The sequence below is a fragment of the Microcaecilia unicolor genome, chromosome 5, assembly GCF_901765095.1.
Source record: "Microcaecilia unicolor chromosome 5, aMicUni1.1, whole genome shotgun sequence".
NCBI lineage: Eukaryota > Metazoa > Chordata > Amphibia > Gymnophiona > Siphonopidae > Microcaecilia > Microcaecilia unicolor.
In genome coordinates, this window is record NC_044035.1 from 9459203 (window position 1) to 9476340 (window position 17138).

The 17138-nt window shown below is 48.2% G+C and overlaps 1 protein-coding gene across 3 annotated transcripts in view; it reads right to left on the bottom strand.

The window, feature by feature from the left end:
- The window catches only part of ENO4 (enolase 4), a 175299-nt gene that overhangs the window by 119425 nt on the left and 38736 nt on the right, over positions 1-17138 (bottom strand). For all 3 annotated transcript variants that reach the window (XM_030204749.1, XM_030204748.1, XM_030204750.1), the window contains exon 4: positions 8107-8234. In XM_030204749.1, coding sequence (XP_030060609.1) covers positions 8107-8234 — 128 coding nt within the window. The remainder of the gene's footprint in view (positions 1-8106; positions 8235-17138) is intronic.

The window sequence follows — 17138 nt, forward strand, 5'->3', positions numbered from 1 at the left end:
GGCCTATCCTTCCCCTGTCCATGACACTAAGGCTGGAAGTTATCAAGGTGCAGTAAAAGGCAAGCTTCTACAGCAACTCGATTTATCACGCAAGTCACCAATCTGCAGAATCCTAGATCTAGATGTAGCTGCCGACTCCCATGGTAAAAGAATAATGCTGTTTATGAGCAGTCCTGCAAATAGCATTATTCTAATGCACCAAACAAAAAAAAGGAAAAAAAAACTCCCTATGTGTACCACCAACAGATCAGTCTTTACTGAGCACCACAGCTGTATACAGACCCAACATGGGGCCATGTTTCGGCGGGGGTACCACCTGCTTCAGGGCTCACAACTGTATTACAGTGCTAAAGCTTTTCTTCAAGCAAAACGTAAGGGTATGTGGACCTCAATATCAAAGCGAGTGATACCATGTGGGAATCCTCGTTCAGAGAATCACAAAGATGTCGTACTCCGCCAAAACATAGCCCCGTGTCGGGTCCGTATACAACTGTGGCGTTCAGTAAAGACTGATCTTCTACCCTATTGGCTGCAGAGTACTTTTGGTCCACCCCAACTTTTTTTGCTTTGCAGCAGCATTATTCTACCAACTTAGAGCTCAGGCCACAAAGCTGTGGCTCATGCCTTGGCTGACATCTTAAAAGGCCCACCTGTGATGTCCGGTTCCCAATCGTGTCCCCTCCCCCCTCCCAAATCCAGCACCTGCCAAGGCACCCCCTGATGAATAAAAGGCATTCCCTCCCCAAATTCAACACCCTCTCCCGAGCATTCTCTCCCGTCCCCCTCCCCCATCAGCCTCCCTGAACCTACCTCTGTAGTGCCTGATGGCTCAGTGGATCCCGAGTGGTACCAATCCCTAGTCACTCCTGCTCTTGCCAGCACTGGGTCTCAAATTGCCCTATTCTTTATACAGCAATATAAATCCTGGTAGTAATACCATGAAACTATCACTAGAGGTCTCATAACTATTTTGAAACAGCACCAGCAAGGGCAGGGGCAACTGGGGATCACTCCTACCCAGGACCTAGTGACCACTAGGGACAGATGTGTTCTCAGGGAGACCAGCGATGAGAAGGGGGAGACAAGGTGGGAGTGTTCAGGAGGGGCCTGATTGGGGGCCTTGATTGGGAGGCTGGATATGTGAGGGAGTGTCTTGCCTTCACTGGGAGGTGCCTTAACCAGGGGGTGCTGGATGAGGGGGGGGGGCATGATCAGGGACCAAGACAGCACAGGCGGGTTCTAGCAGCCCACAACTCTAGGATGGTACCATAACACCAGCTAAACCATCTACAAGCCACAGTATACTATTTACATAGTAACAAGGTGATTTAAATGCATTTGCATGTTTTGCATCTCATTACTATGCAACCTGTGTTGACTTAAATAAACTTGTGCCCTAGCAAGACAACCTGTGAGACTGCCCTTTAGATCATGTTAGGGACAAACAACGTGGGTATGATCTGGGTTTTCTAGCCCATTATAAACCATAAAATTGTATTTCTCTGTTTATCACCCTCCACTCACCTACTCACACCCATCCTGTTAGAATATTAATGAAATGTTTTGATGTCCCCATGCATACCTCCTACCCACCCCCACCCTCCCACCCTGTCAGACAGCAAATGCTACATACCTGTAGAAGGTATTCTCCGAGGACAGCAGGCTGATTATTCTCACTGATGGGTGACGTCCACGGCAGCCCCCTCCAACCGGAAACTTCACTAGCAAAGGCCTTTGCTAGTCCTCGCGCGCCCATGCGCACCGCGCATGCGCGCCGTCTTCCCGCCCAAACCGGCTCGTGTTCGTCAGACCCGTATGTAGCAAGACAAAGACAAGGGAAGACACAACTCCAAAGGGGAGGCGGGCGGGTTTGTGAGAACAATCAGCCTGCTGTCCTCGGAGAATACCTTCTACAGGTATGTAGCATTCGCTTTCTCCGAGGACAAGCAGGCTGCTTGTTCTCACTGATGGGGTATCCCTAGCCCCCAGGCTCACTCAAAACAACAAACATGGTCAATTGGGCCTCGCAACGGCGAGGACATAACTGAGATTGACCTAAACTTTTCCAACTAACTGAGAGTGTAGCCTGGAACAGAATAAACATGGGCCTAGGGGGGTGGAGTTGGATTCTAAACCCCGAACAGATTCTGAAGCACTGACTGCCCGAACCGACTGCCGCGTCGGGTATCCTGCTGCAGGCAGTAATGAGGTGTGAATGTGTGGACAGATGACCACGTCGCAGCTTTGCAGATCTCTTCAATAGTGGCTGACTTCAAGTGGGCCACTGACGCTGCCATGGCTCTAACATTGTGACCCTCAAGAGCCAGCCCAGCCTGGGCATAAGTGAAGGAAATGCAATCTGCTAGCCAATTGGATATGGTGCATTTCCCCACAGCCACTCCCCTCCTGTTGGGATCAAAAGAAACAAACATTTGGGCGGACTGTCTGTTGGGCTGTGTCCGCTACAGATAGAAGGCCAATGCTCTTTTGCAGTCCAATGTGTGCAGCTGACGTTCAGCAGGGCAGGAATGAGGACGGGGAAAGAATGTTGGCAAGACAATTGACTGGTTCAGATGGAACTCCGACACTACCTTTGGCAAGAACTTAGGGTGAGTGCGGAGGACTACTCTATTATGATGAAATTTGGTATAAGGAGCATGAGCTACTAGGGCTTGAAGCTCACTGACTCTACGAGCTGAAGTTACTGCCACCAAGAAAATGACCTTCCAGGTCAAGTACTTCAGATGGCATGAATTCAGTGGCTCAAAAGGAGGTTTCATCAACTGGGTGAGAACGACATTGAGATCCCATGACACTGTGGGAGGTTTGACGGGGGGCTTTGACAAAAGCAAACCTCTCATGAAGCGAACTAAAGGCTGACCTGAGATCGGCTTACCTTCCACACGGTAATGGTATGCATTGATTGCGCTAAGGTGAACCCTTACAGAGTTGGTCTTGAGACCAGACTCAGACAAGTGCAGAAGGTATTCAAGCAGGGTCTGTGTAGGACAGGAGCGAGGATCTAAGGCCTTGCTGTCACACCAGAAAGCAAACCTCCTCCATAAAAAGAAGTAACTCCTCTTAGTGGAATCTTTTCTGGAAGCAAGCAAGACACGGGAGACACCCTCCGACAGACCCAAAGAGGTAAAGTCTACGCTCTCAACATCCAGGCCGTGAGAGCCAGAGACTGCAGGTTGGGATGCAGAAGCGCCCCTTCGTTCTGTGTGATGAGGGTCAGAAAACACTCCAATCTCCACGGTTCTTCGGAGGACAACTCCAGAAGGAGAGGGAACCAGATCTGACGCGGCCAAAAAGGAGCAATCAGAATCATGGTGCCTCGGTCCTGCTTGAGTTTCAACAAAGTCTTCCCCACCAGAGGTATGGGAGGATAAGCATACAGCAGGCCGTCCCCCCAATCCAGGAGGAAGGCATCCGATGCCAGTCTGCCGTGGGCCTGAAGTCTGGAACAGAACTGAGGGACCTTGTGGTTGGCTCGAGATGCAAAGAGATCTACCAAGGGGGTGCCCCATACCTGGAAGATCCGGCGCACTACTCTGGAGTTGAGCGACCACTCGTGAGGTTGCATAATCCTGCTCAACCTGTCGGCCAGACTGTTGTTTACGCCTGCCAGATATGTGGCTTGGAGCAACATGCCGTGACGGCGAGCCCACAGCCACATGCTGACGGCTTCCTGACACAGGGGGCGAGATCCGGTGCCCCCCTGCTTGTTGATGTAATACATGGCAACCTGGTTGTCTGTCTGAATTTGGATAATTTGGTGGGACAGCCGATCTCTGAAAGCCTTCAGAGCGTTCCAGACCGCTCGTAACTCCAGGAGATTGATCTGCAGATCGCGTTCCTGGAGGGACCAGCTTCCCTGGGTGTGAAGCCCATCGACATGAGCTCCCCACCCCAGGAGAGACGCATCCATAGTCAGCACTTTTTGTGGCTGAGGAATTTGGAAAGGGCGTCCCAGAGTCAAATTGGACCAAATCGCCCACCAATACAGGGATTTGAGAAAACTCGTGGACAGGTGGATCACGTCTTCTAGATCCCCAGCAGCCTGAAACCACTGGGAAGCTAGGGTCCATTGAGCAGATCGCATGTGAAGATGAACCATGGGAGTCACATGAACTGTGAAGGCCATGTGGCCAAGCAATCTCAACATCTGCCGAGCTGTGATCTGCTGGGATGCTTGTACCCGGGAGACGAGGGACAACAGATTGTTGGCCCTAGTCTCCAGAAGATAGGCCCGAGCCGTCCGAGAATCCAGCAGAGCTCCTATGAATTCGAGTCTCTGTACTGGGAGAAGATGGGACTTTGGATAATTTATCACAAGCGCCAGGAGGCGAATAGTCATCTGCATGGACTGTAGAGCTCCTGCCTCGGATGTGTTCTTCACCAGCCAATCGTCGAGATAAGGGAACACATGCACTCCCAGCCTGCGAAGTGCTGCTGCTACTACAGCCAGGCACTTCGTGAACACCCTGGGCGCAGAGGCGAGCCCAAAGGGTAGCACACAGTACTGGAAGTGACGTGTGCCCAGCTAAAATCATAGATACTGCCTGTGAGATGGCAATATCAGGATGTGCGTGTAGGCATCCTTCAAGTCCAGAGAGCATAGCCAATCGTTTTCCTGAATCATGGGAAGAAGGGTGCCCAGGGAAAGCATCCTGAACTTTTCCTTGACTAAATATTTGTTCAGGGCCCTTAGGTCTAGGATGGGACGCATCCCCCCTGTTTTCTTTTCCACAAGGAAGTACCTGGAATAGAATCCCAGCCCTTCTTGCCCGGATGGCATGGGCTCGACCGCATTGGCGCTGAGAAGGGCGGAGAGTTCCTCTGCAAGTACCTGCTTGTGCTGGAAGCTGTAAGACTGAGCTCCCGGTGGGCAATTTGGAGGCTTCGAGGCCAAATTGAGGGTGTAACCTTGCCGGACTATTTGAAGAACCCAACGGTCGGAGGTTACAAGAGGCCACCTTTGGTGAAAAACTTTCTACCTCCCCCCGACCGGCAGATCGCCCGGCACGGACACGTTGATGTCGGCTATGCTCTGCTGGAGCCAGTCAAAAGATCGCCCCCTGCTTTTGCTGGGGAGCCGAGGGGCCTTGCTGGGGCGCATGCTGCTGACGAGAGCGAGCGCACTGGGGCTTAGCCTGGGCCGCAGGCTGTCGAGAGGGAGGATTGTACCTACGCTTACCAGAAGAGTAGGGAACAGTCCTCCCTCCCCCCATAAAAACGTCTACCTGAGGAGGTAGATGCTGAAGGCTGCCGGCGGGAGAATTTGTTGAAAGCGTTATCCCGCTGGTGGAGCTGTTCTACCACCTGCTCGAATTTTCTCCAAAAATGTTGTCCGCTCGGCAAGGGGAGTCCGCAATCCGCTGTTGGATCCTATTCTCCAGGTCGGCGGCACGCAGCCATGAGAGTCTGCGCATCACCACACCTTGAGCAGCGGCCCTGGACGCAACATCAAAGGTATCATATACCCCTCTGGCCAGGAATTTTCTGCACGCCTTCAGCTGCCTGACCACCTTCTGAAACGGCTTGGTTTGCTCAGGAGGGAGCTTGTCCACCAAGCCCGCCAACTGCCGCACATTGTTCCGCATATGGATGCTCATGTAGAGCTGGTAGGACTGAATCTTGGCCACGAGCATAGAGGAATGATAGGCCTTCCTCCCAAAGGAGTCTAAGGTTCTAGAGTCTTTGCCCGGGGGCGCCGAAGCATGCTCTCTAGAACTCTTAGCCTTCTTTAGGGCCAGATCCACCACACCAGAGTCGTGAGGCAACTGAGTGCGCATCAGCTCTGGGTCCCCATGGATCCGATACTGGGAATCGATCTTCTTAGGAATGTGGGGATTAGTTAATGGCTTGGTCCAGTTCGCCAGCAATGTCTTTTTTAGGACATGATGCATGGGTACTGTGGACGCTTCCTTAGGTGGAGAAGGATAGTCCAAGAGCTCAAACATTTCAGCCCTGGGCTCATCCTCCACAACCACCGGGAAGGGGATGGCCGTAGACATCTCCCGGACAAAGGCCGCGAAAGACAGACTCTCGGGAGGAGAAAGCTGCCTTTCAGGGGAGGGAGTGGGATCAGAAGGAAGGCCATCAGACTCCTCGTCAGAGAAATATCTGATGTCCTCCTCCTCCTCCCTCGAGGCCTCACCATCGGTGTCAGACACAAGTTCACGAACCTGCGTCTGAAGCCGTGCCCAACTCAACTCCGTGGAAACACGGCCACGGTAGGAGCGTTGAGAGGTGGACTCCCTCGCTAGCACCGGCGAAGCTCCCTCCGCCGACGTCGTCAGGGAGTCTGCCTGGGAGGCGGCCGTAGCCGGTACCGGTATCGGTATCGGAGACCTCACCTCGGGCAAGGGGCCAGCCGGCGCCTCACTCGACGGTACCGGTGGCGCAAGCACCCCCGGTACCGGAGGGGAAGGGCGCAACAGCTCTCCCAGAATCTCTGGAAGAACGGCCCGGAGACTCTCGTGCAGAGCGGCTGTGGAGAAAGACTGAGAAGCCGATGGAGGCGTCGATGTCAGAGTCTGTTCCGGGCGTGGAGGCTGTTCCGGGCTGTCCAAGGGGGAGCGCATCGACATCTCCTGAACAGAGGGTGAGCGGTCCTCCCGGTGCCGATGCCTACTGGGTGCCGGCTGCCTCGGCGACCCAGAGCTCTCGGTACCGAGATGGGAAGGAGACCGGTGACGATGCTTCTTAGACTTCTTCAAGCGAAGCATGTCACCGGAGCTTCCCGGTACCGACGAGGAGGACGTAGAATCCAGCCGTCGCTTCCTCGGGGCCGAGGCCGAAGAAGGTCGATCTCGGGGGGGCTGTACCGCAGGAGCCCTCAGGGTAGGGGGAGACCCACCCGAAGGCTCACCACCACCAGCAGGGGAATGGACAGCCCTCACCTGCACTCCAGACGAAGCACCACCGTCCGACGACATCAGCAACAGCGGAGGTCCCGGTACCACCGACGTCGACGCAGCCTTTCGATACCTCGGTACCAACGATGGCGAAGGTAGGGGCTTCGATGCAGTCGATGCCGAAGGCAGAGGCCTCGATGCAGCCGATGCCGAGGTCGAAGACTTCGATGCTGCCGAGGTCGAAGACTTCGATGCTGTCGACGTCGATGCCCGTGCTGTTGTCGTCGAAGAGCCCGAGAACAACACGTTCCACTGGGCCAATCTCGCTACCTGAGTCCTCTTTTTTAAAAGAGCACAAAGACTGCAAGCCTGCGGGCGGTGCCCAGCCCCCAGACACTGAAGACACGAAGCGTGCCTATCAGTGAGCGAGATTACCCGGGCGCACTGGGTGCACTTCTTGAAGCCGCTGGAAGACTTCGATGACATGGGCGGAAAAATCACGCCGGCTAAATCAAAATTCGCGCTGATGACGAAGGGCACCAAAACGAAGGGAGAAAAACCCGAATCGAGGCCAAATAGGCCGGTCCCGAAAGCGAAAGTAAACTTACTCGGGAAAAAAACTGGAAATACGGGAAAAGGGTAAAGACCGATCGGTCTCTTTTTTTTTTTTTTTTGGCGAAAATCACGAAGACGCGCGAGGGTCAACTTGAGGGGCACGAAACGGCGGTAAAACACGACCGTCCCGAGCGCGGACAAAAGAAGACTGATGAACACGAGCCAGTTCGGGCGGGAAGACGGCCGCGCATACGCGGTGCGCATTGGCGCGCGAAGACTAGCAAAGGCCTTTGCTAGTGAAGTTTCCGGTTGGAGGGGGCTGCCGTGGACGTCACCCATCAGTGAGAACAAGCAGCCTGCTTGTCGTCAGAGAATGTCAAAGTAATGCTTGGATGTTTCACTTATGTATACTATCTGCTACCACATTTGCTTATTTCCGATCTGACGAAGAAGGGCAACCTTCGATAGCTAATCAAGAAATGTATTAAGTTATGTCCAATAAAAAAGGTATCATCTTATTTTCTTTTCCATGTTTTATTTTGTTTGATTTCTATTGATAACTTTCCCCATAAATCCATTATATCAATCCAACATGGCCTGCTGTTGGGAAAATACTAAACTTCTAATGCCTTCTCATTTGGACTTTGTAATGAGCCCCTTATAAAAGTAAACAAATAGAAGGAAGAACCTTTGGGGCTGTTTTTTCTTTTCTTGAGAGGTGTTACAGGTTTTGATGGAACAGGTACTAGTGGAAACTCGGCCTCTTTCACTTCTTGCTTTCTAACTTGCTCTTCTAATTTTTCTGTAAAATAGTCACTGTAAAATAAATAAAAGGTTAAATAATTAGGAGTTGAGATCTGTACTCGTCATTAATATCATTATTACTTTTAGTTATAAATTCATAAATAGCTGCCAGAAAGTTAGATGACAGTAAGTGATGGGATCTTTATGATGGGTTTCAAAAGTCTACTTCACTTCCTCCGCCAGAGAATCAGAAATGTAGTGACCAGTAGTTTACATCAGCAAGCTTTCACGTTTCCCTTCAAAAACCAAAAAGATATTTTTGCAGGCCTATTATAGCCTGTAAGCAACATAGTTGAATAAAGTTTATTAAAAAAAAAAAAAAAAAAAGAAGCTGTTAAAAATCCTACATACTGCAGGAGCACCGTTGGCTTACTAAGCTGCTTCACAAGCTCTACTGGGTCCAAACAACTGTGGTTTCAGAGCATAGATGCTTCTGTTGGGGGGTTCAGCATTAGGCACGTTTGTGCTGCGAGTGGAACCTCTCATAGAAACAGAGAAAAATGAAGGCAGATAAAGACCATATGGTCTATCCAGTCTGCTCCACGCCATCTCCTCTCCCGTTCATTCCCTTCGAGATCCTATGTACTTGTCCCAAGTTTTCTTGAATTCAATTACAGTTTTCTTCTCCACCACCTCCACTGGGAGGCCATTCCACAAATTCACCACTCTTTCCATGAAGAAGTATTTTCTCAGGTTACTTCTGAGTCTGCTTGAGATAGTGCTGAAGGTATATAAATCTTTGGAAAAATAAGATACATTGACCCACACAGGATCAGTAAAACTGGTCTTATTAGAGCTCCATAATATATATCCTATTGCAATAAGGAGGGAAGACTGGGAGAGAACTCTCTCTCTTCCCCCTGAAGTATGACAATCCAATGCTTACATTTATAACCTTAAACACATACAAGGTAATTGATTCATCTATACAAAATTCCATAGCATCAGCAAGACATACTTTATTAGAAGGCTAATCTTAATCTAAGTAAACATGCTAAAAGTCTAAAGTATAAGGACATAGGTCAATGGAAAAACCTATTACATAGCATTTCTCAACTACTTTTAATTTATGACATGTTTTCTTTAGTTAAAACACAACATATACTTTACTTTTCCAAAAGAAGACAACTATCACAAATACTGGTCAGTTTCAAATCTTCTGTAACCTCTCTTATCTGAAAGCCTTTCTTTGTCAATATAGAAAAAAGGTCTGTAGTAAAACATCTTTATTTATTTATTTATACTCACTGGCCTTCCCCTTGGTCAGCTAAGACAGCATTAGTCAATAACTTGCTAGAAGACAATTTCTTGCATTTCTTTTAAAGACATACAGTTAACTGTATCTTTACCAGTTCCACAACAGGAACATAGGAACATGGGAAAGCCGTGACCTCCCTCAGAAGTCCGTGCACTAGCAGGAAAAGCCACCATTTTGGAGGACGCACACAGTCCCACAATTTTATTTATTTGTATTTAGCTCATACCATTCCAGTGATAGTTCAAGGTGAGTTACATTCAGGTACAGTAGATATTTCCCTTTCCCCTGAGAGCTCACAATCTAAGTTTGTACCTGAGGCAATGGAGAGTTAGGTGGCTATCCCAAGGCCACAAGGAGGCATATTTTCAAAGCACTTAGCCTCCCAAAGTTCCATAGAAACCTATGGAACTTAGCCTCCCAAAGTGCTTTGAAAATATGCCTCAAGGAGTGTCAGTGGAATCTGAGTGCTGGTCTCTCTGGTCCACAATTTGCTGCTATAAATAGTAAGCTACTCCTCCACTTCCATTGAAGGGACTACTTAACCCAACTCGCTCTGGCCATCTCCTCAAGGTCTCCAGTGTTGTCCCCAATGCAGGATCCTCAGCATGATATTTTCTTGATCATGGCCATTCCCAGAGTTTCGTCTCCCCAGAGTTTGTGCTAGTCATACACCAGGTTAGTTACAAAATGCAGAAAGCATTGCAGCAGGAAGAAGCTTGATTTTTCTTCTCCAGAATGGCTCCCAATATTTCTCCTAGGGAGTGTAACAACCTACAAGAGACCCTGGTTGATAAGGGAGTTGCTGGTTTAGACTAAGGACCCTCCATAGCCTTCTTCTCTAATGGAATATCTGGGATGGGAAGAGGAGGAACTCAGTTCTCCCTCAATCCCTTGCTCTGGGAAGCCTGGAGGACAGCAAAATGTCCTCTGACAGCAAGAACTCCTCTGTGCTGAGATTATTCAGGAAGAACTCTCTTTCTGTATTTTTCAGCTCACATCTGTCCTTTGGATACCAATATCATTGATCGAAGAAGCCTCCTTGAAGGCTAAAGAAGCCTCTTAAATCATTTCTCCTACATAAGGAAGTGAGTTGCATGGTTCTCACTAAATGAGAAAGTCCTAATGGGGAAGCAAGAATATGAGCAAGATTTATGCACTCCCTGCAGTATGCTGAGAGTGAATGTCATGGTCTCCACCATGATCTGGAAGTCAGGCATTCAGTGGAAGTGGGTAGATTTCCAGGATAGAAAAACTGAGGCATTCTTGAAGCAAGTCGTTTTGTCATCTGTACTGGTCACCCAAAACTCAGTCTGTGGAGGGTATGTGGCACACACCTTGTTATGTTGGCTCCAACATCTCCTGGAGAGTTTGAAGACTACTCATTAGAAACTGGGGATGACCTTCCTGGTGGAAACTCTATATGACCTCAATAGGATTTTTTCATGCATGGTAGCTTCTTTCATCAGTGTGCAGAGACTGTTGGACCTTTGAGGGCATATTCCTTTTCTAGTAATACAGCCACATCTCAGCAACTTTATTTTAAAGGGAAATTATTATTTGAGGACATCTGGACAACATCTATGGGAGGCTAAGCCCCAGAAGCTCCCAGAAGACAGATCCAATTTTCCATTAGGACTGTGAAAACTTGCAGACCCCTTAAAATCCAAAGGTGGCATAGGCTAGGGAAGCAACTTGATTATCAATTCAAAAGATTAAGAATCAGTCTTTTCGTGGAGCCCAGCAGTCAGTGTCAAGACATCTAGCCCTTCCTGTTTTACCACATGAAGGTCAGCAGATTCCCTCAATGCTTAATCCAGTTGGCAGTCATTTGCAGAAGTATTACCGGGAGTGGAACCACATCACCATGAACCAAGAGGTGCTAGGAGAAAAAAAAAAGGAAGAGAGAGAAAAAAGATGGGGACCATGGGGGGTGGGGTGGAGAGGGACAGATGCTAGAAATAGGGGCTGGAAGAATCAAAGAAGGGAGATGGTGCCCATAGAAGGAAGGGGTGTAAAAACAGAAGGTAGAAAATGGTGATCATGGATGGAGGGAAGGGAGGTGATGGAATCAAAGTTACTGGATGAATGTTTAGGATCAATTTAAAAAAAATGTTAACAACTTTGGGGCTCATTTTCAAAGCTCTTAGACTTACAAAGTTCCACTGGTCACTATCAGGGGCATTTTCGAAAGAGAAGGGCGCCCATCTTCCGACACAAATCGGGATCCACCTACCCTCCTCTCTTCCTTCCCGTTCACATTAATTGATTTGATTTGCTTACTTTATTTATTTTTTGTCTATTAGATTGTAAGCTCTTTGAGCAGGGACTGTCTTTCTTCTATGTTTGTGCAGCGCTGCGTATGCCTTGTAGCGCTATAGAAATGCTAAATAGTAGTAGTAGTAGTAGGTCATGGTCATCAATCAATATGGTTATTCCACAGATTTAGTTTTTTTTGGTGCATTTCCATGGTGGTTTGTTCTTCACTGGGACTTGCTTCTCCATCCCCAGAGCAGATTGTTACTATACTGAGTACTATATTTTTAGAAACAACTTATGTAATCAATGCTGATTGGCTGAAATGACCCGAGACAGGTGTTGCTTTATGCCGAAACACAGCCAGTGTCAGGTCATTAATAAAAGCGCACTTGTACCATTCTTGAAAGCACTTTGTGCTTCTTTATTGGACTGCTTGTGTTGTATACTTTGATCCTCTCTGTTGTATTTCACAGATTTCACCACACCCACCTCCAATATTTTTTATAGCATCCCCCTGCACCTCTGATGTAAAAAGTGGCAGAGGAGGCTACTCTGGAAAGGACATACAGTCTAGAAGCCATATATAGTTATTTTCTGTTATTTGCCAGAAGGAGAGGAAGCAGTGCTTCTGACTTTAATTAGGTATTAAGGTACTGTAGGGGTATTTACCTGAGATCTCACCTTTGCTGGTCTTGGCCTACATAACAATATGGATTTTAGTCTGTGCCTGTAACCATCAGAAACCAGCTTGGTTACAAAGGAACATTAGTACTGAGCATTGCAAGATGATTTCATCCAAGGACATATTTTGTGGGCTAGTCTGCTATCTCCTGGGAAGATTGGAGGAGAGAGTCACCCATGGCTCCAGGAGTATCTGAGCAGACAGGGAGGTTTGCTTGTCGTTGATAGAACAAAGGCTCACTTCTTGACCATGAAGCTGGCTGGACATTATGTCACCGTATGTGATTGGTCCACAGGTCATCTGATCGGGGGATACCAAAAAGTTTGAAGAGAAAGGAAGAAAGAGACGACCGGAGGATTTGCAGGTGAGCAGAACGCTCGAAAGAGCCAGAGATTGATTTTCCTAACACCAGTAAACTGCGTGCCTTGTAACCAACTGACAAGGCCTGCTCAGCTACAATATCAGGCCTTATCTAAGACTGTACCTTTTGCATCCAGAATTCAAATCTCGGACATTATTCCTGGACTGAGAGACTCGCTGAGAATTCAGCTCGAGTCGAGAGGAGAAATCTGCTTCGGACCCATTGGAAGTCTGCCACAGACTGCAGGGTGCGATCGGGATTTATTCTTATGGCCAGGGGGATAATTAGTCCTTGTCTTTATTCTATGACAGATGGGTTATGTCATGACTTATGGTCTGTGAATTTAGCTGCTAGGATATTTTGCATAAGACGTGTGGTATAACTTCTGATGCTAATCATTAGGATTTCAGTACTGTAATTGGTTGTGTAATCACTCATTTAGTTAGTCCATTAGCATAATCATACTTCATTACCTGTATTTTGGTTATAATCTCTTTGTACAGCAAGTTCATGTATTTTGCTTGGCATTTTGCTGCAGAACTATTTTTATACATATATTTTTCTTTACATAATAAATAATATATATATTCCTTCTGTGGCATTGTTCCTTTTCCAGCACAGCTAGTTTGTCATGGGATAACGAGGTACGCTCCCCTAGACACAAGTCCAGGATATTGCTATTTAGTAGTGTTCTGTCAGATATACCTCTTGTATATAACATACTCTACAGTACTGTGAAGCAGGTAGATTAGCTGCAGAGGTCACTACGGCAATCTGATTACTGTGTTAAAAGCTATATAGCGAGGAAAGGTCCCAGGTAACCTTCTTTTCTGACCCAATGGGACAGAGACGAGACATGTCCTGGCTACTTTCAGACTGGACTCTGAGATAGCCCACTGCGCCATGATCAACACCGGCCAGGAAAGAACCTAGGAAGCTTTTTTGGTTCTAGCCATCATAGGATTAGAGACTGAAGCAGATTGAGCTGCCAGGGAAGAAATGTTCAGGACTTCCAAAGTCTCTGTAATATAGGCAGACAGTTCCTCCTTGTGGAACATCCATACAGCTGTGGGGTCATCCATCTCATCCAGAGGCAGCTCTCCTTCCTCCAACTCCTCAGGTATTAAGGAATGCATGGATGCTGCTTAAAAAACCCCTTCCAAAGGAAGCTCCAGCTCTGCCCGTCTTCAAATCTAAGCTAAAAGCCCACCTTTTTGAAGCTGCTTTTAACTCCTAACCCTTATTCACTTGTTCAGAACCCTTATTTTATCATCTTCACTTTAATATTCCCTTATCTCTTGTTTGTCCTGTTTGTCTGTCCTAATTAGATTGTAAGCTCTGTCGAGCAGGGACTGTCTCTCAAGTGTACAGCGCTGCCTACGTCTAGTAGCGCTTTAGAAATGATAAACAGTAGTGGAAAATGGTAGGAGAGGTGGGAGGCACATCAGGAAGGGTGTCCAAACTAGAGAATGACAAAGGGACAAAGTTTGTCCCCATGGATTCTGTGTCCCTCTCCACCCCATCTCTGCATGTTCTGTCTCTGTCCTGTCCCCGCGGGCTTTGTCTCCATCTCCAACCTGTCCCCGCAGGCCCTGCCTCTGTCCTTGACCGCAGGTTCTGTCCCCATCCCATCCTTGTGAGCTCTTCCTTCATCTGCAGAAGCCTTGAACACAGATGAAATTTAATATGGACAAATGCAAGGTGATGCATATTGGAAAGAATACTCCGAATCATAGTCACCTGGTGCTAGAGTCCACCTTGGGGGGTCAGCACTCAAGAAAAAGATCCACGTGTTGTTGTAGATAATATGCTGCCAAAAAAGCAAACAGGATGCTAGGAATTATTAGGAAAGGGATGGTGAATAAGACCGAAAATACTATAATGCCTTTGTATCGCTCCATGGTGTAACAGCACCTTGAGTATTGCATTCAGTTCAGGTCGACGTATCTCAAAAAAGATATAGCAGAATTAGAAAAGGTTCAAAGAAGAGAAACCAAAATGATAAAGGGGATGGAACTCCTCTCGTATGAGGAAAGGCTAAAGAGGTTAGGGCTCTTCAGCTTGGAAAAGAAATGGATGACGGGAAATATGATTGAGGTCTACAAACTCCTGAGTGGTGTACAACAAGTAAATCAATTTTTTACTTGTTCCAAAAGTATAAAGACTACGGGACACTCAAGGAAGTTACATGGAAATACTTTAAAAATAAATAGGAGGAAATATTTTTTTCAATCAACGAATAGCTAAGCTCTGGAACTCTTTGCCGGAGAATGTGGTAACAGCGGTTAGCGTATTTGGGTTTTTAAAAAGTTTGGACAAATTCCTGAAGGAAAAGTCCATAGTCTGCTATTGAGACAGACATGGGGAAGCAACTGCTTGCCCTGGGATTGGTAGCATGAAATGTTGCTGCTAATTGGGTTTGTGCCAGGAACTTGTGACCTGACTTGGCCACTATTTGGAAAACAGGATACTAGGCTAGATGGACCACTGGTCTGACCAAGTATAGTTACTCGTATGTTCTTTTTTATTAAAGTACTAGTAAAAAAGGCCCGTTTCTGACACAAATGAAACGGGCGCTAGCAAGGTTTTCCTCGGAGTGTGTATGTTTGGGAGAGTGTATGTGAGAGTGTCTGTTTGAGAGTCAGAGTGAAAGTGTGAGAGTGTGTGTGTGAGAGAAAGAGTGAGTCTGGGTGTGAGTGTGTTTGTGAGAGAGTGTGTGTGAGAATGAGAGTGTGTGCAAGTGTGTATGTGAGACACAGTGTGAGAGAGAGTGTGTGTGTGTGGGCGAGAGAGAGAGTGTGTGAGAGACACAGATTCTCTGTGAGAGTGAGTGTATGAGACCAAGCGAGTGTGTGAGTGACTGTGTGGCACATAGAGAGTGAATGTGATACAGTGTGAGACAGAGTGTGTGAGAGTGAGAGTCAGAAAGACATTGTATATGAGAGAGAGAGTGTGAGCCCTGCCCTCCCAATCCATGCCCATCTGTCCCCTGTCCCCTCCATTCATCCTTTTCCAGCAATTCCCCTCTCTCCCTGAGCCTTGCCCTCCCAATCCATGCCCATCCATGCTCCTCTGTCACCTGCCCCCTCCATTCATCCCTATCCAGCAATTCCCCTCTCTCCCTGAGCCCTGCCCTGCAATCCATATCCATCCATGCCCATCTGTCCCCTCCATTCATCCCTATCCAGCAATTCCCCTCTCCCTGAGCCCTGCCCTCCCAATCCATGCCCATCTATGCTCCTCTGTCCCCTGCCCCCTCCATTCATCCCTATCCAGCAATTCCCCTCTCTCCCTGAGCCCTGCCCTGCAATCCATATCCATCCATGCCCATCTGTCCCCTCCATTCATCCCTATCCAGCAATTCCTCTCTCTCCCTGAGCCCTGCCCGCCCAATCCATGCTCCTCTGTCCCCTGCCCCTCCATTCATCCCTTTCCAGCAATTTCCCTCTCTCCCTGAGCCCTGCCCTCCCAATCCATGCCCATCCATGCTCCTCTGTCACCTGCCCCCTCCATTCATCCTTTTCCAGCAAGTCCCCTCTCTCCCTTCCATGACCCCCCTCGCATCCATGCTCCTCTCTCTCCCATGTCCCAGCCTGGCCCGCCCTCTTCTCCCCCCCCCCCTTCGCATCCATGCTGTCGTTTCTCCCCTGCCCTCCCGCTCCCATTGTTCAACTTTACTGCCCACCCTCTTCTCTCCCCCCAACATCCCTTTTTTTTTTTTCTTCTTTTTAAATTTACCTCCGTGGCGGTTCCGGCAGCGCAGCGTCAGGGAAGGAGGCGGCGCTCCCGACGTCTAGCCTTCCCTTCGCTGTGTTCCGCCTTCTTCTGAAGTCATCCTTGACGTCAGAAGAAGGCGGAACACAGCGAAGGGAAGGCTAGAGACGTCGGGAGCGCCGCCTCCTTCCCTGACAGCTGCGCTGCCGGAATTGGTTTTTTTTTTCCGCCCTCGACGTCATGACGTTTGACGCGAGGGCAGAGACGGCTGGCTGGCTTCACACCACGAATCCACGAACCCTACAGCCAGGGAGTGTTTGAGTGACTTCAGAACGTTGTCTTCAGAACGTTCACGGTGCGTTTTATTATATTAGATAAAAAGGAACAATATGCTGTAAAACTATCGTTTATAAATCACAAATAGAAAACAATAACAAGAAACTATAATAACCCCCCCCCCCCACCCTCTAACCCTTCCAACCCCAACAGTAGCTGACTTCTACTACCCCAAGAAATCCTAATCCACTCTGTTAACGTGTCCAAGGGTACAAAATACAACCTGTTCTGTATGCCCTAGTGGGGGAGAAATATGCCCTATGAAGCACCATTATGATTTTTGAATCTGTGGATGAATAAGTCATCCAC